This window comes from Xiphophorus maculatus, chromosome 16 (genome assembly GCF_002775205.1).
Source record: "Xiphophorus maculatus strain JP 163 A chromosome 16, X_maculatus-5.0-male, whole genome shotgun sequence".
Taxonomy (NCBI): Eukaryota; Metazoa; Chordata; class Actinopteri; order Cyprinodontiformes; family Poeciliidae; genus Xiphophorus; species Xiphophorus maculatus.
Window position 1 is genome coordinate 9,474,894 of NC_036458.1, and position 20,239 is coordinate 9,495,132.

Below are 20,239 nucleotides of genomic sequence, written 5' to 3' on the forward strand. Positions count from 1 at the left end.
TTTGAACCATAGGCGTAAACAAACCAATGCAATATTTTGGTATTGATGCAGATTTGTGTCATCAGACCGACAATGAGTTATACAGATTTCTTTTCCCCCATCAGTCCCAAATTTTCTTATTTCCTCCTTTTTGTTGTAAACAATGGGATGTCGTATGTAGAGGAAAACTGAGGCCTTCAGCAGCCAGAGCTGAAGGGCAGCCAAGACAAAAGAGGCTGAATCTCACCCAACTTATTTCCTCTGGGTCTGATAGTCTATTTCATTCAGCTATTGTCAGGGGGATGGGATACAGCGTTTTCTCTTGTACCCGATTCCCTCTACATATCATACTCAATCTGTCAGATATTTGGATGCATACACATTTGTTTCACTATATTTCTTGGGTCTGGAAAACAAATTTAACCAGAGCATAAGCTGTGAAGTGGTGGGCATGTTCAAGCTCTCCTTACTCTTTAGGTTATAGAGATTAAACTTCTTGATATTTTTAAGAAATTATTAAAATATTATTACTTAATACTCATCATGATCATTGCCATAAGACCTTCTAGAAGATCCATTTGATATTGGTGTGGAAAAATAACCTGTAAACCATAAAAAATACAAATAAAATAGATATTAACATGCAATAAATGCAATAAATATTATTTTTGATCACAAAAATAATAATTTATTAAGCTGACTGAGGTTTACAATTTGGTATTATGGTAAAATTTCAGGTCAAAGCAGTAACTTTGGGTTGTATTTTGAAAATGAAACTTATTGGATGATAGGGTTAAGATTCAAATGTGTGTCAAAAATCAATGAACTCAATGAGCACATGGGAACATTTTTGAAACTTTTGATTTGAAATTTGTTTCTGTAACAATTCCTGTTACAGAAATACTGTATCTGTGTGTAGATACACAGATGCAGAAACAGTAGATATACCCCTTAATCAATTTACATGCATTCCTGATTGGAGAGTAATTTGTGTGTAGATACACAGATGCAGAAGCAGTAGATATACCCCTTTATCAATTTACATGCATTCCTGATTGGAGAGTAACACATACATTAAGAGATGCAGGTGGAATTGCAGCTACATTAACAATCAAAACCCAGGAGCATTTGTTAGTAAATTCCTTCAGTTGTAATACTTTCCATTGCAGAGCTGCAGTCTGCCATTAATGGCTGCTAGACTGCTGCTCATGTGCTGCTGATTGTGAGGTGCAGTGAGCACAATGGCCTCTCATTATAGATTGTATCCTGCAGTGTTAACAGGTGGAGGCTAACCATACTCAAATTGCAGAAACCACTAAGGCAACTCATTCGGTCCACATGTGCAGTCGTTAAGCAAACAATCCTATATCCAAACATGTAAAAGGCACCTATTCAAATGTTCAGTTTCACTTCAAAAGAACCTGAATGAATGCTGAGGTGTACGCCACATTTTAATTTCTTTAAATCCCAGAGGGAGGAGAAGTTTGTGTCAAAATGACTTTGCTTTTAAAAATTGCACAGCATAAATGGTTTGTAGTACTAATGTCAACAGGAGGGATTTCAGCTTAAATTGTGATACTCTGCTTGTCAACATGTTTCTGCTCTTCTTACTTAAGGGAGATTTCACTGTAACTCATCTTTCCCCCCTTCATCATTAATATTTTATAAATGCTGGGCTGAAATTAAGAGCCTATTTGAATCACTTCCAATTTCATTACCACCCACCTATCGATTGTGCTCCAACTTTCTCATTCTCATTGCTGTTAGAAAGCAGGATGGAAGAGGTAATTCTAAAATGCAAATGTCCCTATATGAAATCTTATAAGCATTAGATTTCTCAGGGTACAAATGAACTTGATTTTCAACACTCGCTTTGCATTTATGTAAATTTGATTAAGTTCTCTCTTTGCAACAATGAATGGCTCATTGGCGTTTGTTCATTTAGGAGATTCATGCTCCCTACAGCCAGCAACATACCTCATTAATGTTGCAAAAGTGAATTTCCGATATCCACTGGCATTAGAAATATTTTAAGGATATGCAGAGTAAACTGGCGTGAAAATAATGTTACGAACCAAATGTTGAATACAATGGTCCCATTTAACTTGCCGTTATGTTGTAAATAGTTCGGTGGATAATCTCCTCATCAAAGAAAGACGATTTCAGCAGAGAATTGTCATCTAGTTCATTGTCCCAGAAATTCAACCACTACCTCTGAGAGATGATAAAGAATCTCTCACAGGTATAGGCAGTCTCTATTTTAGAGACTGTGTGACGGCACATTAAAGAAGACAAAGGAATGAAAACAAAAATTCAAAAGCCACACATGAAAAATAAATTAAAACGGCTCCTAAAATTTATGGCTGGGGATTCCCTTTTTGGGCTTCAAATTAGACACACTCTGGGATAAAGCCTTATCATCCACGGCTGGCAAACCTCAAGCTCCCAAGAGAAAAACGACTAAAGCAGGAGATACTGATATAGTCAGAAAAGGAGGAGCTGTCAGAGAGGACAAAAAGAGATCATATTTCGCCTAGCTTTATTTAAATGTTGCCAAGTTAAGATGCTGAGTGACAACTTAAGGTGAATTTCAGCTGACTTAGGTTAAAATGATATCAAGCGTTTCTCCCTTGTTTTTCTTATGATCCAGAAAGAAGGGTCTAATTTCACATTGTCATTTGCTTTGGTAACAATCTAGTTTTAGAAGAAAACATTGAGAAATTAAGTTCCCATGTTACTTCATAACCTGAGAAATAATTCCAGACAGAAACTTAAAAATCCCTATTTTGTTGCTGACTACAAAAGTTCAGAGAGATTATCCAATTAGACATTCAAGCCGCTGGTATCGCTGTCGACTTGCAATATAGACTTCCTCTGGCATTTCATTAGACCGACCCAGGAGCTAGCTGCTGCAAAGCCAGAGTTAAATGAGATCATAAATCTGCAGATCCTTACTTTATGAGCATGACGGCAAGTCTATTATAACTTTCATGAGCACTAGGCTGAAGGGGCAAATGTTAGAAGCAAGTTCTGGGATATGAGCGAGAGCTGACCGTGACACTGAATGCATCACATCTGAAGAATTGCCGCACCAGAGAGGAGGGACATTGTTAGGAAAAGGGCGTTGGATCAGCATGGAGAGGGACCGGAATAATGAGAATGCAAGAGGAATCAAAGAGACACTCTGAAGGCTAGGATACTCAGAACTACTAACTGAAGTGTGTAATCTCACTCCTTCTTTAATTTCCATTTTTCATTGCCAACATTTTTTTATCCACGCTCTGCAGCTTCTATGTCTTTTACTCTTTACAAATTTCAGAAGCATTAACTTCTCAGCACTTGTTGGCAACAAAGCTGACTCATCTGTCTTTGCCACACACCGCTCAATTGCGTCTGTGCTGCATCCAAGCAATCAAATCTCATTTTTCTAATTTGCAGCTCACTGCTGAATTGACTATATATAAATAAACATGAAAATACACAGCCCCACTTGAAGCAAACAATATGTCAGTCTTCAATGCACCAGCCAGCTGCCGGCCTTTAAAATAAAACTCAATGAAGTTTCTCTTCGGAGTCCCTAGTCTCTTCTGCTTCCAAGGAAAACCGATTACCACAATCAGCGCAGCGTGGTTGCCAGTCAATAATATGACTCATAAACTCATCGTGCCCCCGCCTGCCTTACATTTACACCCACTCCATCAATCCTGCGACTGCCATCGCTCTGAACGGCATCCTGCTTTCTTCCCATCTGCTGCATCTGACTTGTTCCAGTCCAGATCACACCTGAAAGGCAGCAGTGCTGGGCATCAAGTCCACCAAGTGTTTTGTTTTCCTAAGTTGGCAGCAGAGTTGGAGAGGTAGGAGAAAATGACATCCACAACTGCTCCGCAATTTCCAAAGAGTCATAGCAACTTCACTCTGTTTTAAAGCTCGATCCCAGCATGCCAGGTGTCCCGGTAAAAAGCGTTTGGCACCTGCTATGGCGTTACACGGGAACAAGACAGCTTTATCACATCATCTGCTGCTGGAAGACGGAGGCAAGGGTTTGTGTGATAACACACTGAATAAACTGTTAAATTACAGTCACTGCTGTAAATATGGATTGCAGGATTGTGTAAACTGATAAATGGCTGCTCAATGGAGCAATAATCTCCATAGCTAATTTTAGAATATTTTAATGATGTTAAATATTGATCATTAAATAATAATTAATGTTGCCAATAACCTAGTTGTTTACACATAGTTAACATAGCCAATGTATTTAGTATGCTATCATTGGTTTTAACCAATGTTCTGGCTCTAAAACCTGCTTCGCAGTAAGTAGACATAAAAAAAACATCTGTTAGAACCTGGACTTAAAAAGAATACATGGCTAAAAGCATAAAGGTAAAAGTAATGTGCACAAATAAAAACCCTTCAACCAGTGTTTAATCTTTAATCCATAGCCCAGGATTACTCTTAACTATCTACTTGATGAGATTGCTTGGTTGGTGTGATAAAGTTTATAGCTTTAACATCCAGACAGAGACTGTCTGACTGACCCCAATCAGATTCAGAGTCCTGGCTCTTTGTAAACTGCCATTATTTGTTGCCTTCTCCCAGTTAATGGTGAGAATACTTAAGACAACCTTGTGTCTCAAAGAGTTTCTACCCTGGATAGAAACAAACAAAGATGTACTGCTCCTCTGTCTTTCGTTGCAGTGCTCTGGGGATTCGACTGCGGCACAACGGTGATTTATTCATCACTGCATTTCACACACATTCCTGAGGTTATTTCAAAGCAAACTATAATTGAGTGGTAAACACAGTCAGACCTAACTTTCTTCTCTGCTGAATATGTTTAGAGTATCAGTTGCTTGCTTCTTGATCCTTAATGATGCAAAACTTTAACCCACATTTCTTAAGCTGGGTGACTGAGATCAAACAAAAATATATTTCTCTTCATTTGAGTCAGTCATTCAATACTTGTAGCAACATTTAAGCCCAAAACAGGGAAACAGGGTATAGGGATAAGGTGAAAGATCTAAGGATGAAGGAGGGTGGAGTAGCAAAAACCTGAAGAATGGGTGAACTAGGTATAAATACGCTGCTTTGGAAATTAGAGGAGTGATTTTGGGCATGACCCTACCTCTGATTCTAAGTTAACATCTAAACTTCACTTAATGAGGAATTTAATATGATATTCTGAAAAAGTATCTACCCACACTCTGTTCTTACTTTTTGTCAGACATGTTTCAGATCATCAGATTAAGTTAAGGTAATATGAGTAAATGTAAAAAATAAGTTTAAAATAAAGGTTTAGTTTAAAGAGAAAAAAGCTAGCCAAAGTAACCCGGTGAACTGAAAAAAGTAATTGCCCCTTAAACCTCATAACTGCTTGAGTCACTGTAGATGGAACCAAACATTTGCAATAACTGGCAAGGAGTCTATTTAAAATTCAAATTAATTTCTGAACTTTGACTAGAGCCTCCATTTTGTGCTAGTTTCTTTTTTTTTTCTGTGATTCAAAGGTGTGATTTGGTCACTTTGGATTATTGGCTTGCTGCATATTCCAACCTATCCCAAAACATGTGCATAAGGTCACATGGACTGATTGCTGGGCCTTCTGATTCAGGATTTTCTAGTGGAGAGCAGACTTCATGGGTCCATCAATTATAACAGGTTATTCACATTCTGAAGCAGAAAATTGGCCCAAGGTCATCATACTACCACCACCATAATTGTGGTGGTGTGAGTGTGGATAATTACTTACTCGTATAGAGCAGTATTAATTCAAATAGTCTTTACCTTAATGATTTAAACTTTTTTTTTGGTTTTCTTTATGCTCTCTTTGAAGAGAACAGAAGAAATCTGAGGGTTTACATGATCTAAATGTGCATCTGGGCATCCAGACATTTCCTGCTCTCAGTGCCATTGCAGAAAGGCAAATAAATAATCAGTCAGCTCTGTTCTTTAATCAGCTGGTTCAAGCACAGGCACAGCAAACAAGAGAAGCAGACTTTGAAAATAGCTCTTAGCAGGAACAGTGCAGAAAGACACGAGCATGTGTGCCAGGGTGGGGAGTAGCCATGTAACAGCCACTGGCATGCCATGAAGAGAGCGTCACAAGAAAGCAGCCCGATTATCTTTGATTGTAGCTCTAAACATTTTGTGATTCATCCTGCTTCTTAGATCATCCCAGGCAAATGTCTCATTAATAGTGATGGAAATTTGAAGTGACTCTTTAAATTAATGTTTCATACACCGCCATTGTGTAGTGTCACAAAGCCAATACATTTTCAGTCACGGCAATATTTTACAATGCAATTGCATCAAACTTTTCTTGGGTTAATGAAACTTTTAACTGCATAGGAGCAATTTTATTTTGCTATTGGTTGTGTTGTGGATATCCTCCGAAGCCAAAATATTCATTGGTGATGATGTATGATAATTAATTTTATGTCTTTTGAAATATAAATGGTAAGGCCTCTGAGCCTGGGTTGCAAAGCCTACATTATTTGCATTCTATACAGAAAATTGTGCATAGAAAACAACCTCAAATGATAGTTTGACTGTGAAGATGCTGCAGGGAAAGGTGTGGGCTTAGCAGGATTGTGGAAGATTTTTTTTTGCTAAAAAAACATCTGAGCTATGTCTACAACTAAGAACAAATATGTCTGAGATTAACTTTTGTTTTCCAAAGATAGAAGGGAGATGTCAGATTTTTGGGGATGAAACTGTTCCACCTAATATTTCACAGCTGAATAAGGAGATATAAAAGTAGCAGATGGGTGTTTGGATAAAAAAATAAAAATCTCATCAAACAGACGGACTTTCACCCTCGAGACACAAATGGCTCATCACAGAGAGATAGATTATATATCTGAACACATAAACACACACAAACGCACTCTTCTACAAATGTGCACAATTGCCTGCGTAGACATATATCCAGATGGTCATACACCTCTTGGGATGTTCAATTTCTGTCATTTCAACGGATCTGGGCATTTGCCTAATGGCTAAGATGCCATAAAAACTCACTCAGCATAGAGGAAAATGAATTCATTAACACCAGATGAGCCCTGGAATATTGTAGTCCTGAATTACCAAAATTAGACATTTGGATATAAAACCTGTGAGTAGAATCCTGAGATAAGATCAAATTTGTAAAAGTTCCTAAATTACTTGTAGGTCACAGATGCATTTTTTTTTTTTAAAAAGAGACGAAGTACAAAGTGAGGGAATGCAGCACATTCAAATCTGTAAAATTGTCTCAAGTCTTTGCCACCCAACCCCTGAATATGAGCACCCTCTTTCCCACCCTGGAGCTGACTGACACACAGGATCAGCCTGAACATCAGTCAGGAGAGCTCTCCACCTCCCATCAGCCCCACATAGCCATATGATTTACCACATGGTTGCATTCTAAATCGCTCACAAGCACAAACCGAATTCAACCTCATGATATTTGTTTATCGGTTACGCTCAGTTGAAACAATGCTCTAACATTTTACGTCTAACTGCATCCTGTCTTACCTTTTAAATGACAAACCTCTTTGAGTCAGACTCTTGATCTAAGCTCAATCTGGAAAGTTCACCTCTAAAACCCTTCTTTAATTTCCTTTAGTTGAACATACAAGTCTCTTTTAACTTCTTTTTCTGTTTGTTGTGTCACTCATTTATTTGTATCGTCTTCTCAATATCTTGTTTGGATTTCTCAGTGCATACATACGCAGCTGCATGAAGGAATTTAAATCATACTCACACTAACAATCCTTTCTGAAGTGCCCCCTCTGGAGACGGTTGTCCCATTGAGTCCCACAAGAGAAGGCAGAGTCTGAGACATCCAGTTGGTCACCATGGCCATAGTGCTGAGCACCGCCCCGATCTTGAGCATGGGAACAGTCATTTTTTTCTTCCTGTGGGGCCCGGCACAAACAGCCTGACAGCCAGCCCTGCCCTGCCCTAGCCTAGACCTCAGATCCAGTCAACCCACCCCCCCTCCACCTCTGCTGCAAACAGCTTGGGGACGGTAACAAGCCAGTCAGCCTCTGCCCAGGTTAAACGGCAGCAAATCTCTCAGAATAAGTTAAGCACTACTATCTTATTTACACATCCCGGCTCATTGAGGCGGATGAGGCAGACACCGGTCAGAGAAGAGCAGTTCACATCCAACACCATCACATTGGGAGCCTTTCCTCTCAGATGAGGACTGCCTCAGCTTCCCTCCCACTTTCTCTCTCTCCACCCTCTCTCTTCCTCAAGATGCAGAGCTGCGCATTGGCTGCCTCTCCATCTTATCCCCTCCCAATCAGCCTCTGCTCTGTTTTTGCATGCGTGTATCCAGTCTTTCCCTTCCCTCTCTTTTTCTCTGACATTTGGCTGTTGTTTTATGACTCACGTCTTGGTGTGTGTGTGCGTGTGTATGTGCACGCTTGCATATGCGTGTCTGTAGATTGGAGAGAGACTGATTTCAGAGCGCTGACCTGTTCTCTATGCTATGTGACATGTGGGCGCCCAGGGCATCCAAGTGCCATCCTTTTCACAGTAGACTGTCCTGCAGTCTAATTACCCTGTCTGTGCAGAATGAAGGATACAGCGTGATAGATATGAAAGTTGAACAGCTGGTTTGGCATGGTATTAAAAATGAGAGAGATCCAGGTGCTTCTGCCTACTGCTGCCTGTGACAGCTCATCTATCTTTTGTGCTTCATGACAGTCTAGACGAGCCTGCAGTTGGCACCGTCACTGCCTGAACCATAATCATATTCTATCCATTCACTTTACGCCCTTGCTTCGCTATGTTATGACGAAATTACATAGCCTTATTCACTCACTCACAGTATTTTTACAGTATGAAAGTGTACTTGAAGAATATTGAATATTTTTTTTTATCAATGAAAAGGAATCGGATTGAAGTGTAAAATCTACCGTAAAACCAAACTTATGCGTAGGGTTCAGAATGATATATGCACTCTGTTTTGACATCCAATTTAGTTTTTTATGGTATAGATACAGTTCAGACACATTATAAATTATGTGAATACTTTATATATGGTAAAGGCCACTTCTGAGACTGACACTTAAAAGTTCCTTTTGGCTTATATCAGGAAAGAAATCAGATTTGTTTTGAAGTTCACACTGAGAGGAAATTTGAAATAAGAAACAAATGGGAAATGTGTGTTTCAAATATCTTGAGGTCTTTACCTAACTAAGCTCTTTGGACAGGAATCTTTCCCCTTTCTGTGTCATTTTATGCTACCTAGACATTCGCACATAATGATGACAAAATGCTAAGACGAAAGCAGCAGGTCAGCTTGTTCTCTTGCTTTCTACAGGGTCTGCTGACTTATTCACTTTGTCAGTCATGGGTGGGCAGAGAGCGTTGTGGAGTGACTGATATGGGTTCCTTTGAGCAGAGAAACGTTTTGGTGCTCAAAGTGGAAACTTCAGCTCACTTGCTTGCTCCCGCTGAATGCTTTTCTATTTTTGCTTCAACACTGCCCCCCAGTGGTTAGCAGCAGTACTGCAAATAAAAACTCCACATTTGAGATGACTACTGCCTTTTAGTTGAGCGAGAAATAATCTTTTTCAAGAGACATATCTCTGACGTTACAAAAATACTGCATGAGGAAAAACTTGAAGGGGGACAATTTAGAGACGGTAAAAAATACTAATAGAACTTCAAATGAGAACAGAAGAGTTATAATTGTGTTGAAAATCACAACAAAATATCAAATTCATGCCAATTTGCACAAATTCCCAGTGAGTTTTTGTAACTGCAAAGTTCGAGCATTTTTGATGGAATTTGTTGAATTAAACCCGTTTTCTGTATACTCTGAGGTACAATCTCGTGAAAAACCATTTTCCCAGTAGGAAAATAGTTTTTCAAACTTTGCATTTTGTCATCCTATATAGTTTTGCAGACCATCAGACACGATTTCATATCAGACTAGGACAACATGTGGAAATATTAACTCTTTTCAACTGAAGATTTTATTTATTAAGGTAAAAACAGCCTAGCCAATGACAAAGTATAAATTTAAATCTAATCCTTGTTAAATCTGGAATTATATGCGATTACCTACAGTTTTTATTTCAGTATCAGTAATTGTACCCCAGTCTGATTGATACTTAAACAGCATCAAGAATGAGCTTAACCAGAACCTGTCTAACAGCAAGAGGTCGCCTAAAAGATTTTAAAAAGCACCACACCATGTTGTGATCTAAATAAACTTAAACAGGCAAGAAATGTGTGTATGTGCGTCCCTTTTTTGTCTGGCTTAAAACTTGTATAGCATTTCAGTATAGGTCAAATATAGTGGAGTGGAGTGAAAGTCCTGGGATGGTTTGCTGCTTTAGAACATAACTGATGGAACAATTAGTTCTGCTGTTTACCAGAAAATGCAGAAGGAAAAATATTCAGCAACCAGTTTGGGATCTAAAGCTCAGCTCAGCTTAAAGAGTCAATATACCCAGAACAGCGATGTTCCTGTCAATCCTCACAGAAGTCTTGACGACCCAGGTCTTCAGAGAGTATCTCCCACTGGAGCCTACTGCCACCTCCTCTGCACTTCTGTCAATGCCAGCATGCTGGTTAATCTCTAAGAAATCAACAAGAAAATGTTGCTAGATTTCAAGAAAAATAGCCTAAAAGTGTTGCAGATCCTCACTGGTAGTCTTCCTGCTTTGTAGTTTATTTTTATTTGACTTGATTTTCAACTGCATTCCTATGCTGTCATTTGAAAGTTGCTTTGGATAAAATATTCTACCAAATTCATAAACATAAACAGAAACATAAGCTTGAAAGCAGATGTTGCAGCCAAGGGTCTCATGGTCAGCTATTAGATATAAGGGGGGGACAATAACTTCTTCACATAGGTCAGACTATGAGAAGTGAAGTCTGTATTTACTCAGGTTATCTAGGTCTAAGATGTAATTATCTGAAACATTTAAGTTTTTTTTTTATTTATTTATTTTTTTTTAAAGAAGCAAAAACAGAAAGAAAACCTCTAGGTTAATACTGTTTTCACTGCACTATATTTAAATCTACATTTAAGGTGTCTCTGTGTGTGTGTGTGTGTGTATGCGTGTGTGTGGGGGGGTTAATAGTTACATTAAAAACAGTAAAAAAAAAAATTACAACCTGCCATTGAGTGTTTTGGTTTACAAGGCTTGACTTCAATTATTTTTCCTAGCCCAGCACATAAAAAGAATGTAGTAATAGTCTTTTAATTTCACTGGGTGGCAGCAAAGATTTAAATATGGATAAAAACTTCCTTAAACATCGAATCTGTGTTTTGACAAACTTGGTCGGCTTTGACCATAGAAACTCAGTCTGGTTGCTGCTCATTATTGATCAGTGACCTTCAACAGTGCCTAGACTTGTGCTTATATTCATTGATTTACACCAGGAGGTTTATTTTTTATAGTTACCATTTAGTAGAATCTTAAACAGTAATCTGTTCTTATTATAAAAAGGAAAGTACTGAAATGAATTATTCATCAGTTTTCAGACAATTTGCTATTTGACATAAGCAGAGCAGCTTTCCCAATTTCTTAGTAAAAAGTTAGTACTGACATTTTCATAGTCAGAATAAGCCAAAGAGCATGATTACATTCAGACCTTAATACAGATAAATCATATTTGAACATTTCTAATATTTAGAAAAATGGGACAAAAGGGAAAAGAAAATAAACTATTCATTATAAGTGATGTGAGCTTTCACAAGTACTACTTTATTGTCATTTTAATGTCAATGACTCTTTTTCCTGTGTAGGGCTGCTGGACTCTTTAAAATTCCCTTCACGCAGTGCAGGTCAGGTGTCATCTCCTTCAGACTGATAGACAAAAGAAAGGATGAGCGTAATGAAAGTATGATGAGGACAATCTGTCATAACTTGAAGAATTCAAGGCTCTGCCCATCGACTGACTAATCACTGAGGCTGCTGGCAGAACACACCATCATTAGATACCAGTCATAGAAGGAGCTAGCCATTTAACCTGAATTCAGTTAATACATTTTGATTAATCTTCCTAGCCAACCCATTTTTCAGCCTCACCTTAATAATTGGCCATCTAAATTTTCTCTGCTACACTGCATTTTCTATGAGCTCCATTTTTTCTTTTTTGCTTTGTTCTCCTCAATTATTATAATTTTTTTATTATTACTTTCCCTTTCTGCCTGCACAGAGCATTTTTTGACATGGTTCCTGTAGCAATGACTATAATATCACCAGCATTTTGCATCCTTTCTATTAACATCTTTGTTGATCATTTTTGCTCATATTCTTCTATACCTTATTTAACTTTGTAGCCTCATACCTATACAGGAATTTGCATCACACATAATTTTACATACACCTTTATATTTCCGTGTAATGCAGCTGCTTAGTGCTTCGACGTTCTGCAAGCAAGCATTGTTGTGTTTCACTACACATACATCTAAAAATGTCTGATTTGCTCATTGCCTGGGGTGTGCTCTGTAAAGGACATTTTTAATCAGTTCAAATGGTGAAAATGCCCACCAACCACAGAAAAGGCAGCATTTGTGCACACCCATGGATGGCAGTAGAGCACTGCAGAGCCCTGAGGCCACCGGAACAAGCTCTGGGTGAGAAAGCAATACTCGGTCGCAGATAATACCAAGCACTCACCACATTGTCACTGGGCACAAAGGCACAACCGTCTACAAATTTAAAGCTATAATAAAGTAGCAAATTACACCTCAGCTAATAACACAAGTTAGCCTGACGCTGATTTTATTACAATAGATGAAGCACTGCTATGATAATACGAGGAGTGTGTCGGTGCTGAAAGAAGCCGCAGTCATCTTGTTGTAGGAACACTGGCTATTTTTCTGAGTCATGATTAATTAATTAGCTGATGGACAAGGAGGCCCACGGCCTTCTAAATGCATTAAGATCAAAACAGTCCTAAACAAAGTGTGACCTCATTTCCATGGCAACTATTTAAATGGCATAAATAAACTGCGTTCTCAGGTTCAGATCAGAAGACACAATGGCGCTTTGAGCATTGAGTGTTGAATCTATTAATGGCTCCTGTGGGCCTTATACTGAAGAAACTCATTTGAACCCTTATAGTGCACAGCCAGTAAGGCCACAGAAGGACTATAATGTAATCAATGGAAGCATGAATAATGAAGGGAGAACACATCCCTGCTAGATTATTCAGCTGTGTGCAATTACCACGAATGAAGTATGTCTTTCACACTCGGAGCCCAGAGGTGACTGACAGTATTTGACACACGACTTTGTGAATGAGGCTCGCAGATTAAATGTTAGAATTTCTTTATACAAGGTTAAATACCGTCAAATATTTTGAATGTTTCTGTGGCAGAAAAAGTCACTGGGCTTAAAAAAAAAAGTGATGTTTATGTGTCCGTGTTTGTGTGTGTAGCATCAATACTTGGAAATCATTGCTCTCTCTCCCTCCACTGAGCTGTGAAATGTCTACAGCAGTCTCTAATGGTGGCTACCACAGTGTTGTGTGAGTGACCTGAGTTGGACTGAGCTATGCATGTCATGGTGCCTTAATCAATATGAAAAAACAACAAAAACAGGAACTGGAATACTAAAGCTTGAAGCAAACACTGCTTATCTGCTGTTAGTGTTTCACATGTAAAACTTGTTCCTTCCACTTAGAAGGGGTTGTAAAAGAATCGATGCTTAAGAATGCACCAGCGATAATGACTGCAGCACATTGTATCCTGAACACAATAAAACACATTCACAGCACTGCCATAAATGTCCAGATCCAACTCTTTTGTTCTCTCGCAAAATGTGAGTTTGCGGTTCATATTTCTTTGCATAAAGATTAACAATGAGTTTTATTAAGAATAAATAATATTTTCCTCCAATGAGCCTTTATACCTAAAAATAATGTCTTTGCAGCAGTCTGATGGCAAATGACATTTTATATTAAAAAGGCAAAACATTCACATTCATTGAGTGTATTTACCCAACAGAACAGATATGAAAAGTCACTTCAGTCCATAAAAAACCATATTGAATATATTCACTGTAACTTGCATTCATACAAAAACTGATTGCTCTTGATTGCTCCCTTGATTACAATCTCATCACTCCATGGCAACTTATACAGTATTATTTGTGGCATATTTTGTATGACACACTGCACATGTTTCAATCTCGAATAGCTCAATCAGACATCAAGCGAGGCACCACATCACGCCTCAGGCTCGTCATAGAAAAAACTCCCGATCAAAGCAATACAAAAGTTCTGCATGCACCAATCAGCTGCCATGCATTCTGCAGCACAGCACGGCTTCACATTCTGCACTCTTTTTGTGCCAGAAGCGCCAGCTAAATACAACTCACTGCAGCTTCTCTTGAGACAAATATGCATGGCTCAATTGCCATCACAATGGGAGATAAAGGCATGCGGAGATGTATTTGGCTCCACACACATAATTACCATAATCTCTCTCTGTCTTCATGATGACCTGAAAAAGTCACCAATTTCTGTACACAAAAAAATAAGCCAGTGCCACTTTGTGACCTTTTGTTCCCGCCCAGCTAATCAAACGTTCTCGTTATAACACAGGCAAAGCTATTTCTGTAAATGTAATGATTACTGACAGGGGGAAAAAAGTAGGTAAGGTCTCCAGGACAGATTTATAATTTTTTTTTAAAATGCTGAATTTTAGGGTGCTGGTGAGAGTAAGTTCATTTTCATTCAGATCCTTCCCTCATCATTTACTGTTTTGACAACATCATTAATAATCATTGACAGCACACTCAATAAAACACACGAAGCCGAGGCGAAAGGCTGCACTTTAAGCATAAAGCTGGGAACAGTTTTACAGAAAAATCAGTTTAAACAAATGCCTGTACTGTTATTTTAATGCCTGATTATTGCTGTTCAAAAACTGCTTTGGTTCAGTCTGTAACACTGCATCTGAATTGTTAAGTGTATTGATACATGATGGGGGATTAGGGGGGAGGGGCAGTCTGATCATGGTGGCAGATCACTCAAGAAAAACAAGCCAAAAAATAACACTATTTATGAGTGAAGATTCTGAAGGAGACTAACTACGATGTTCATGAGAGGCGGAGAGATAGACAGCGAGGGCATCTAAAAAAAGCATGAACGTTGTATTTGAAACTCCCCGAGGTGATGAGTTTACATCTTGTCTGTTTTCTGCCATGTCTGCAACAGCAATACTAACAGGAGCAGAGAGGAGTGGTGAGATCCTGCCAATTACAGTCTGCTGCACAAAGGGTTTGCAGCATAATGCCATTTGCTGCAAATGGTCAGGGGAAAACAATGACAAGAAGCCATCAGCTACAAGCCGAACATTAGTAATGAGGGGACAGAACCAGCCTGCAGTGTCCAGCCTCGCCGCCGTGGCTTACACTGTAACCTCCATTTGCATCCTCTGTCTGCAGGTCATTAATGCTCAGAGAAGCAGGAACATTTAATTAGGGAGACATTATTAGTGCAACACAAGCACAGTACGCAGTGTAAAGAAATCCCAAAACAGCCCCTAACTGAATCTTATATTTACAGCCAAATGTAGTTTTGGGCAAAATTGTTAACAGAAACTTTTAGATAGACAAACGAGCATGTCACTGTGTGCTTTTCTCGGGTCTTGCAACATTTGCGAAAAGGGAAGGTTACTTGGAACAAATCAACAGCCTCGTATTACCGTGTCTTTTTCTATATTCTCCCAACAAGCTGCTGATTTAAGCACCGTAATCTGCCAAGTCTGTCTCAGAAATGAGGAGTGACTGATCCATTCAGTCATTATGAAGGCAAACGGAGAGAACAGTATTAACAAACTGGAGCAAATTGGTATAGAGAGAGGAAATGAGAGGGTTCATATGAATGTTGGCTGGCGTGGAATCAGCCAAGTGTGAGATGAGAAGTGTTCTGATTGAGAAAGTGGTAGTGGGAGGCAGGTAGAGAGGCTGTCATGGTAAAGAGTGGACCTTAGAGCTTAGAGTTCTGTTTTACATTAATGGGAGTTGTGCTGGATAACGAAAAGGAATTTGTTATGAATTAATGTAGCATTAAGCAGTTGCAAAGTATTGAATTGTAAAATGTAAACATACTTTTCTGCAATGATCTTTATTCAGTTTTCCAATAAACATGCAAACAGATTGCTTTGTTTATTAATTTTTTTTTTTTAATGTGGCAACGGCAACATGCCTGCCCTGCACACTCGACACTACACATACCTATGGTACTTAATGATGATTTTTGGGACTGCATAGATCTGAAGGCAGCCACAATATCAGAAAGGTCATTCTTCATATTAATATTCCAATCAGTAAAGAGAAAAATGAAGGATTTTGTACCTTTCATAGGCACGTTTTGCTATAGACACATATTAAAGTACTTAATTTCAGATTTTCACTCAGCTGCTGTTTCCTCTGGGAACATAGTGCCAGCTATTGCCCTGCCTTTCATAAAACAGTTCAACAATCTATATGAAAACATTCAACCTTTGTGTGAAAAATAATTGTAATAGAAAATTCATACCACTGGAGATAAGCACAAGCTCCTTTACAGGAAAAAGTGGATACAGATGAAGGATGAGTGGATGAAATACCCTGTAATAATGAGCAAACGGGAAACTTTCTGAAACCCACACGCAAGATGCAGTCCCAAAAAACTGTGTTGAATTAATAAGGAAATACTGTGAATCTTGAAGTGTAAACATTTTATTGGTCTCTGTTTGGTAATAAAAAAAAATTCCCCAAAGAATCTAGCTGTATGCACATACACAAATAAGTTTTGTTTTGAAATGAATCCAAAAATACACTTTTAATGGTCTTGGTGTCGGTTGTTTTGATGAGATTCGGACAGATTTAGGGGTGGCAAGAGATATTGATCCATTCTATATCGTACTGAGGGGAAAAATGCGCCTGACAAGTAAGAGGTGTTCTTTTCTAAAGGATCCCGCAACAACTTATTGCAGAGCTGCTCCTCTCATGGAGAAGAGCAGGAATTGAAAACAGGGAAGGAGAGGGCCCATTGCCAAAGGCAATAAGGCTTAAGGAGAGCAAGTAATCCTGAATACCTACTCATCACTTTGCCCATAGTGTAGCTGAAGCATGCAGGTCTGATACTCAAAAATACAACAATGTTTGATCTCATAGGAGAGTTTTTACAAAAAAGAAGCAAAGTCTTCAACCTGTTCACCTTGTTATGCAGCATGGCATATACACATAAATATCTTATTCTTCATCCTCAAACACACAAAGTCAATAAACAAGTGAAGATTCAAGTTGTCATAGCAGGAGGTTTTTATCAGAGCATGACGTCTTGCTTAGTCCCCCCCGCCCCGACCTTACCTCCGCCTCCTTCTCCTCTGACAAAGATGCCACTCTAGATCATTTCCCTCTCACGTCGCGTCTGTCAACACTAGTCCTTTATTCCTGCTGCTTTCAGTGTCTCTGTCGGCCGAGCGACAGGATGCACATGCCACTGTTTTGTCATGGTTGTATTGATTAAGCGATGTAGAGCTAATTAAAGACAATCTGCAAGGAGTGTCGCTGCCAGTGAGCGGAACAAAATCAGTGACGGAGTGATGGGCCTCTAATTATTATTCTCCTTCTGGTTTGGATAGGGCAGATAATTTCCCTGCAGGCACATATGTGAAGCTTTTTCTTAGTATTTCCTCCCTTTTATGCCTTCCTGCTATCTCCAGTTTTCATTTCCACAAACTCTACACCACCTCTTCCTCTGTCTCTCTCCCACGCACTCCCGGATATGCTGTCATCTTCAGCCACTCCAATAACCACTAATTTGAACCCAGTTCATATCCTCTCACTTTATCCTGTCACTGCCCACCTACACTGAACACCACAGAGAGGAACGCTCATAGCATCTGTCAGCACAGTGTCTGATACGTCCTGGAATGTGCTGTTGACGTGTGACTAAATAAGTTTAACCATAAAGAGTTCCTATTTCCACATCTTAGTGATACATTTAAACTCTTTTAACGTTCAAAGCTGTGTTTGATCCTGGACATAGAGCAGAATTAACATTTTTAGCTGTAAAATGATGCAACCCTGCACACTTAATTTCATTTGCTTCTCATTTAAAATTGAAATAATGAGTTCCCCCGTAGTTACATTTGAACTAAGCACTATCATTTCAAAATGTGATGTTCACTCCAGTGGTATACTTGTGAAATGTAGACATTGAGGAATCCCAGCAGGGCAGAATTGGGTAAAATGGTATCATGAAAGCAGGAGTTTCTGCCACTGGAACGTCTTGTTATCGCCCTGTCCTACATGTAGTGTCTCTATCAAAGGACCTCTCTACCTTGCTCACCGTGGTGCTGCAGAGAGCTGCTCTGCCAGCCTGCTTGATATGCAGCAGTGTCTGATGGCTGCTGGGCTCCCACGCCTCCCTGACTGGAGCCTTTAAGCTTTGGCGGAGTCAGTGAGAGCCTCCCTCATCAATAGGCCTACTGAGTGGCTAAGACAGCGCCATGTGGAAAACACCATAGATTAAATGGCTCCTCTTGCTTTTTGCGTCCGTTTCTACTGTGCCGCTTTGCTCTCTTCTTTTATTACCCAAATCCAAAGTCAGGCAATTGGGTCTCATTTCAACACGGGATGAAGCACTGCCACGCTCACATTGTCAGGGATCTGGAATGTCTGTGTGTGCGGTTGGGTTTTTCTGTGAGATTTCTCAAATCTCCACTGGAGGGCCCCATGGGAGGGTGGAGTCCAGCAGGTGTGCAAACCAGTTAGTTATCAATTCATCAACTGGAGTATATTGGGAACTAGCTACCAGTCTTTTTACCTTTGTGGTAAAACCTAAGCCCTCCTGTGTATTCCTTGCACATTTTTCTGAACCTTCTTGTGAAACCTTTAGTTAATTATACTCTGTTCTCTTATCGAAGAGACCCTTGAGCTGGATTTTCATGAGCTCCTGAATCTCCCTTGTCAACACTCCCAGAGTGGCGTCTCCTGCTGAATAATGCTCTGAACAACCTTTCCGTGAATCATCAGATTGCCATCCAACAAACTTTCATCAAGGCCAGTAACCTCTGGATTATTGCTTCCACAACTGACAGCTTCAAAGTTCCTGTTATTCACCTCCTCCGTGTATCTTGTCCGCCTTCTGTGTCCACCTTTGACTCGATTCCAAGTAACATCTGTGCCCTCCTTCTCGAACAACAGCAACCCACCACTCGGATCATTCACCCCAGATTTCATTTGCATCTCCCTGGCAATTCATCCTCTACCAAAACATTTCCTTAATCACATATGCCCCTCAACTACCTCTCTCTCCTTCAGTGAACCTGACGTCCCATGTCCTCAAGATCAAGATCACATTCATAGACATTGTTTTTAAAATAAACCTTTTAAATATTATAATTTTCCTGAAAGCATTTGTGCATATGGGTCAGACATCTCAATGATTATATGACATGCATATGGAAACAAATGAGATAAAGGGCATCAATGGAAGAAATAAGTTTATAGGGGAAAATGAGAGCTCATCTTTCACTTTGTCGTCATTTTTATTATGTGCCAGAGTGCTGGCCAGAAGTTTGCATACACTTGTCAGAAATGGTAGAACTTTTATTTTAGTTTCCTGACCTACAATAGCTTTTATAAGCATAGTTGATAAATTTTCAATAAGGCTGATGTTGTGACCATTCCAGAAGTTGGATATTGGCTTGTTTTATCCACTACACTTTCTCAGACCCAAACTTTATCCCTGAGTTGAAAGCAAACTGGTTGTCCAAAAACAACCTGGAAAACCAAAACTAAAGCCTGTGTTTGAACACCAGTGTCATTGTCAAGGTAAAGGCAATTTAATATCAAAATGGATCTGATGGGTTTCTGACCTAAAAATAAGTCCCTGTTCCAAAATAAACAATTTCAAGTATGACTGACATGTACAACTCTACACATGGACAAGCCAAATGTCTGCTGCAGAAAGGATTCATGATCAGAAAAGACATAGATTTGTGGCATTTATCCTTAATGACAAGAAATGTGGTTAATGAAGTTAAAGTGAGGATTTTAAGTCTGTTGAGAAAATCTGCAAAAAAATTCTAACTTGTTCACACAGTTAATATTTTAAAAATTATTTTAACCTGTAGAATTATACCACTCCCGAAAAATTACTGCATTATTACATCCCCAAATTTATGTAAAATGTACGATAACGGTGAGAATATGTAAACATCTGGCTAATATTGTACTTCATTTAACTCATTAAGTTCTTGCATAACCTCTCACTGAGCCTTTCATAAAACATAATC

The 20,239-nt window shown here is 39.1% G+C and overlaps 1 protein-coding gene across 2 annotated transcripts in view; it reads right to left on the bottom strand.

Moving 5' to 3' along the window:
- The window catches only part of olfm2 (olfactomedin 2), a 48,014-nt gene that overhangs the window by 16,028 nt on the left and 11,747 nt on the right, over window positions 1-20,239 (bottom strand). Inside the window, exon 1 of one of the 2 annotated variants that reach the window (XM_023348935.1) lies at window positions 7,727-8,171. The exons of the other annotated variant lie outside the window; for it this stretch is intronic. Within the exon in view, the coding sequence (XP_023204703.1) occupies window positions 7,727-7,870 (144 nt within the window). The 5' untranslated portion in view covers window positions 7,871-8,171. Of the gene's footprint in view, window positions 1-7,726; window positions 8,172-20,239 lie in introns of those variants that run through there. 2 annotated transcript variants of the gene reach the window in all.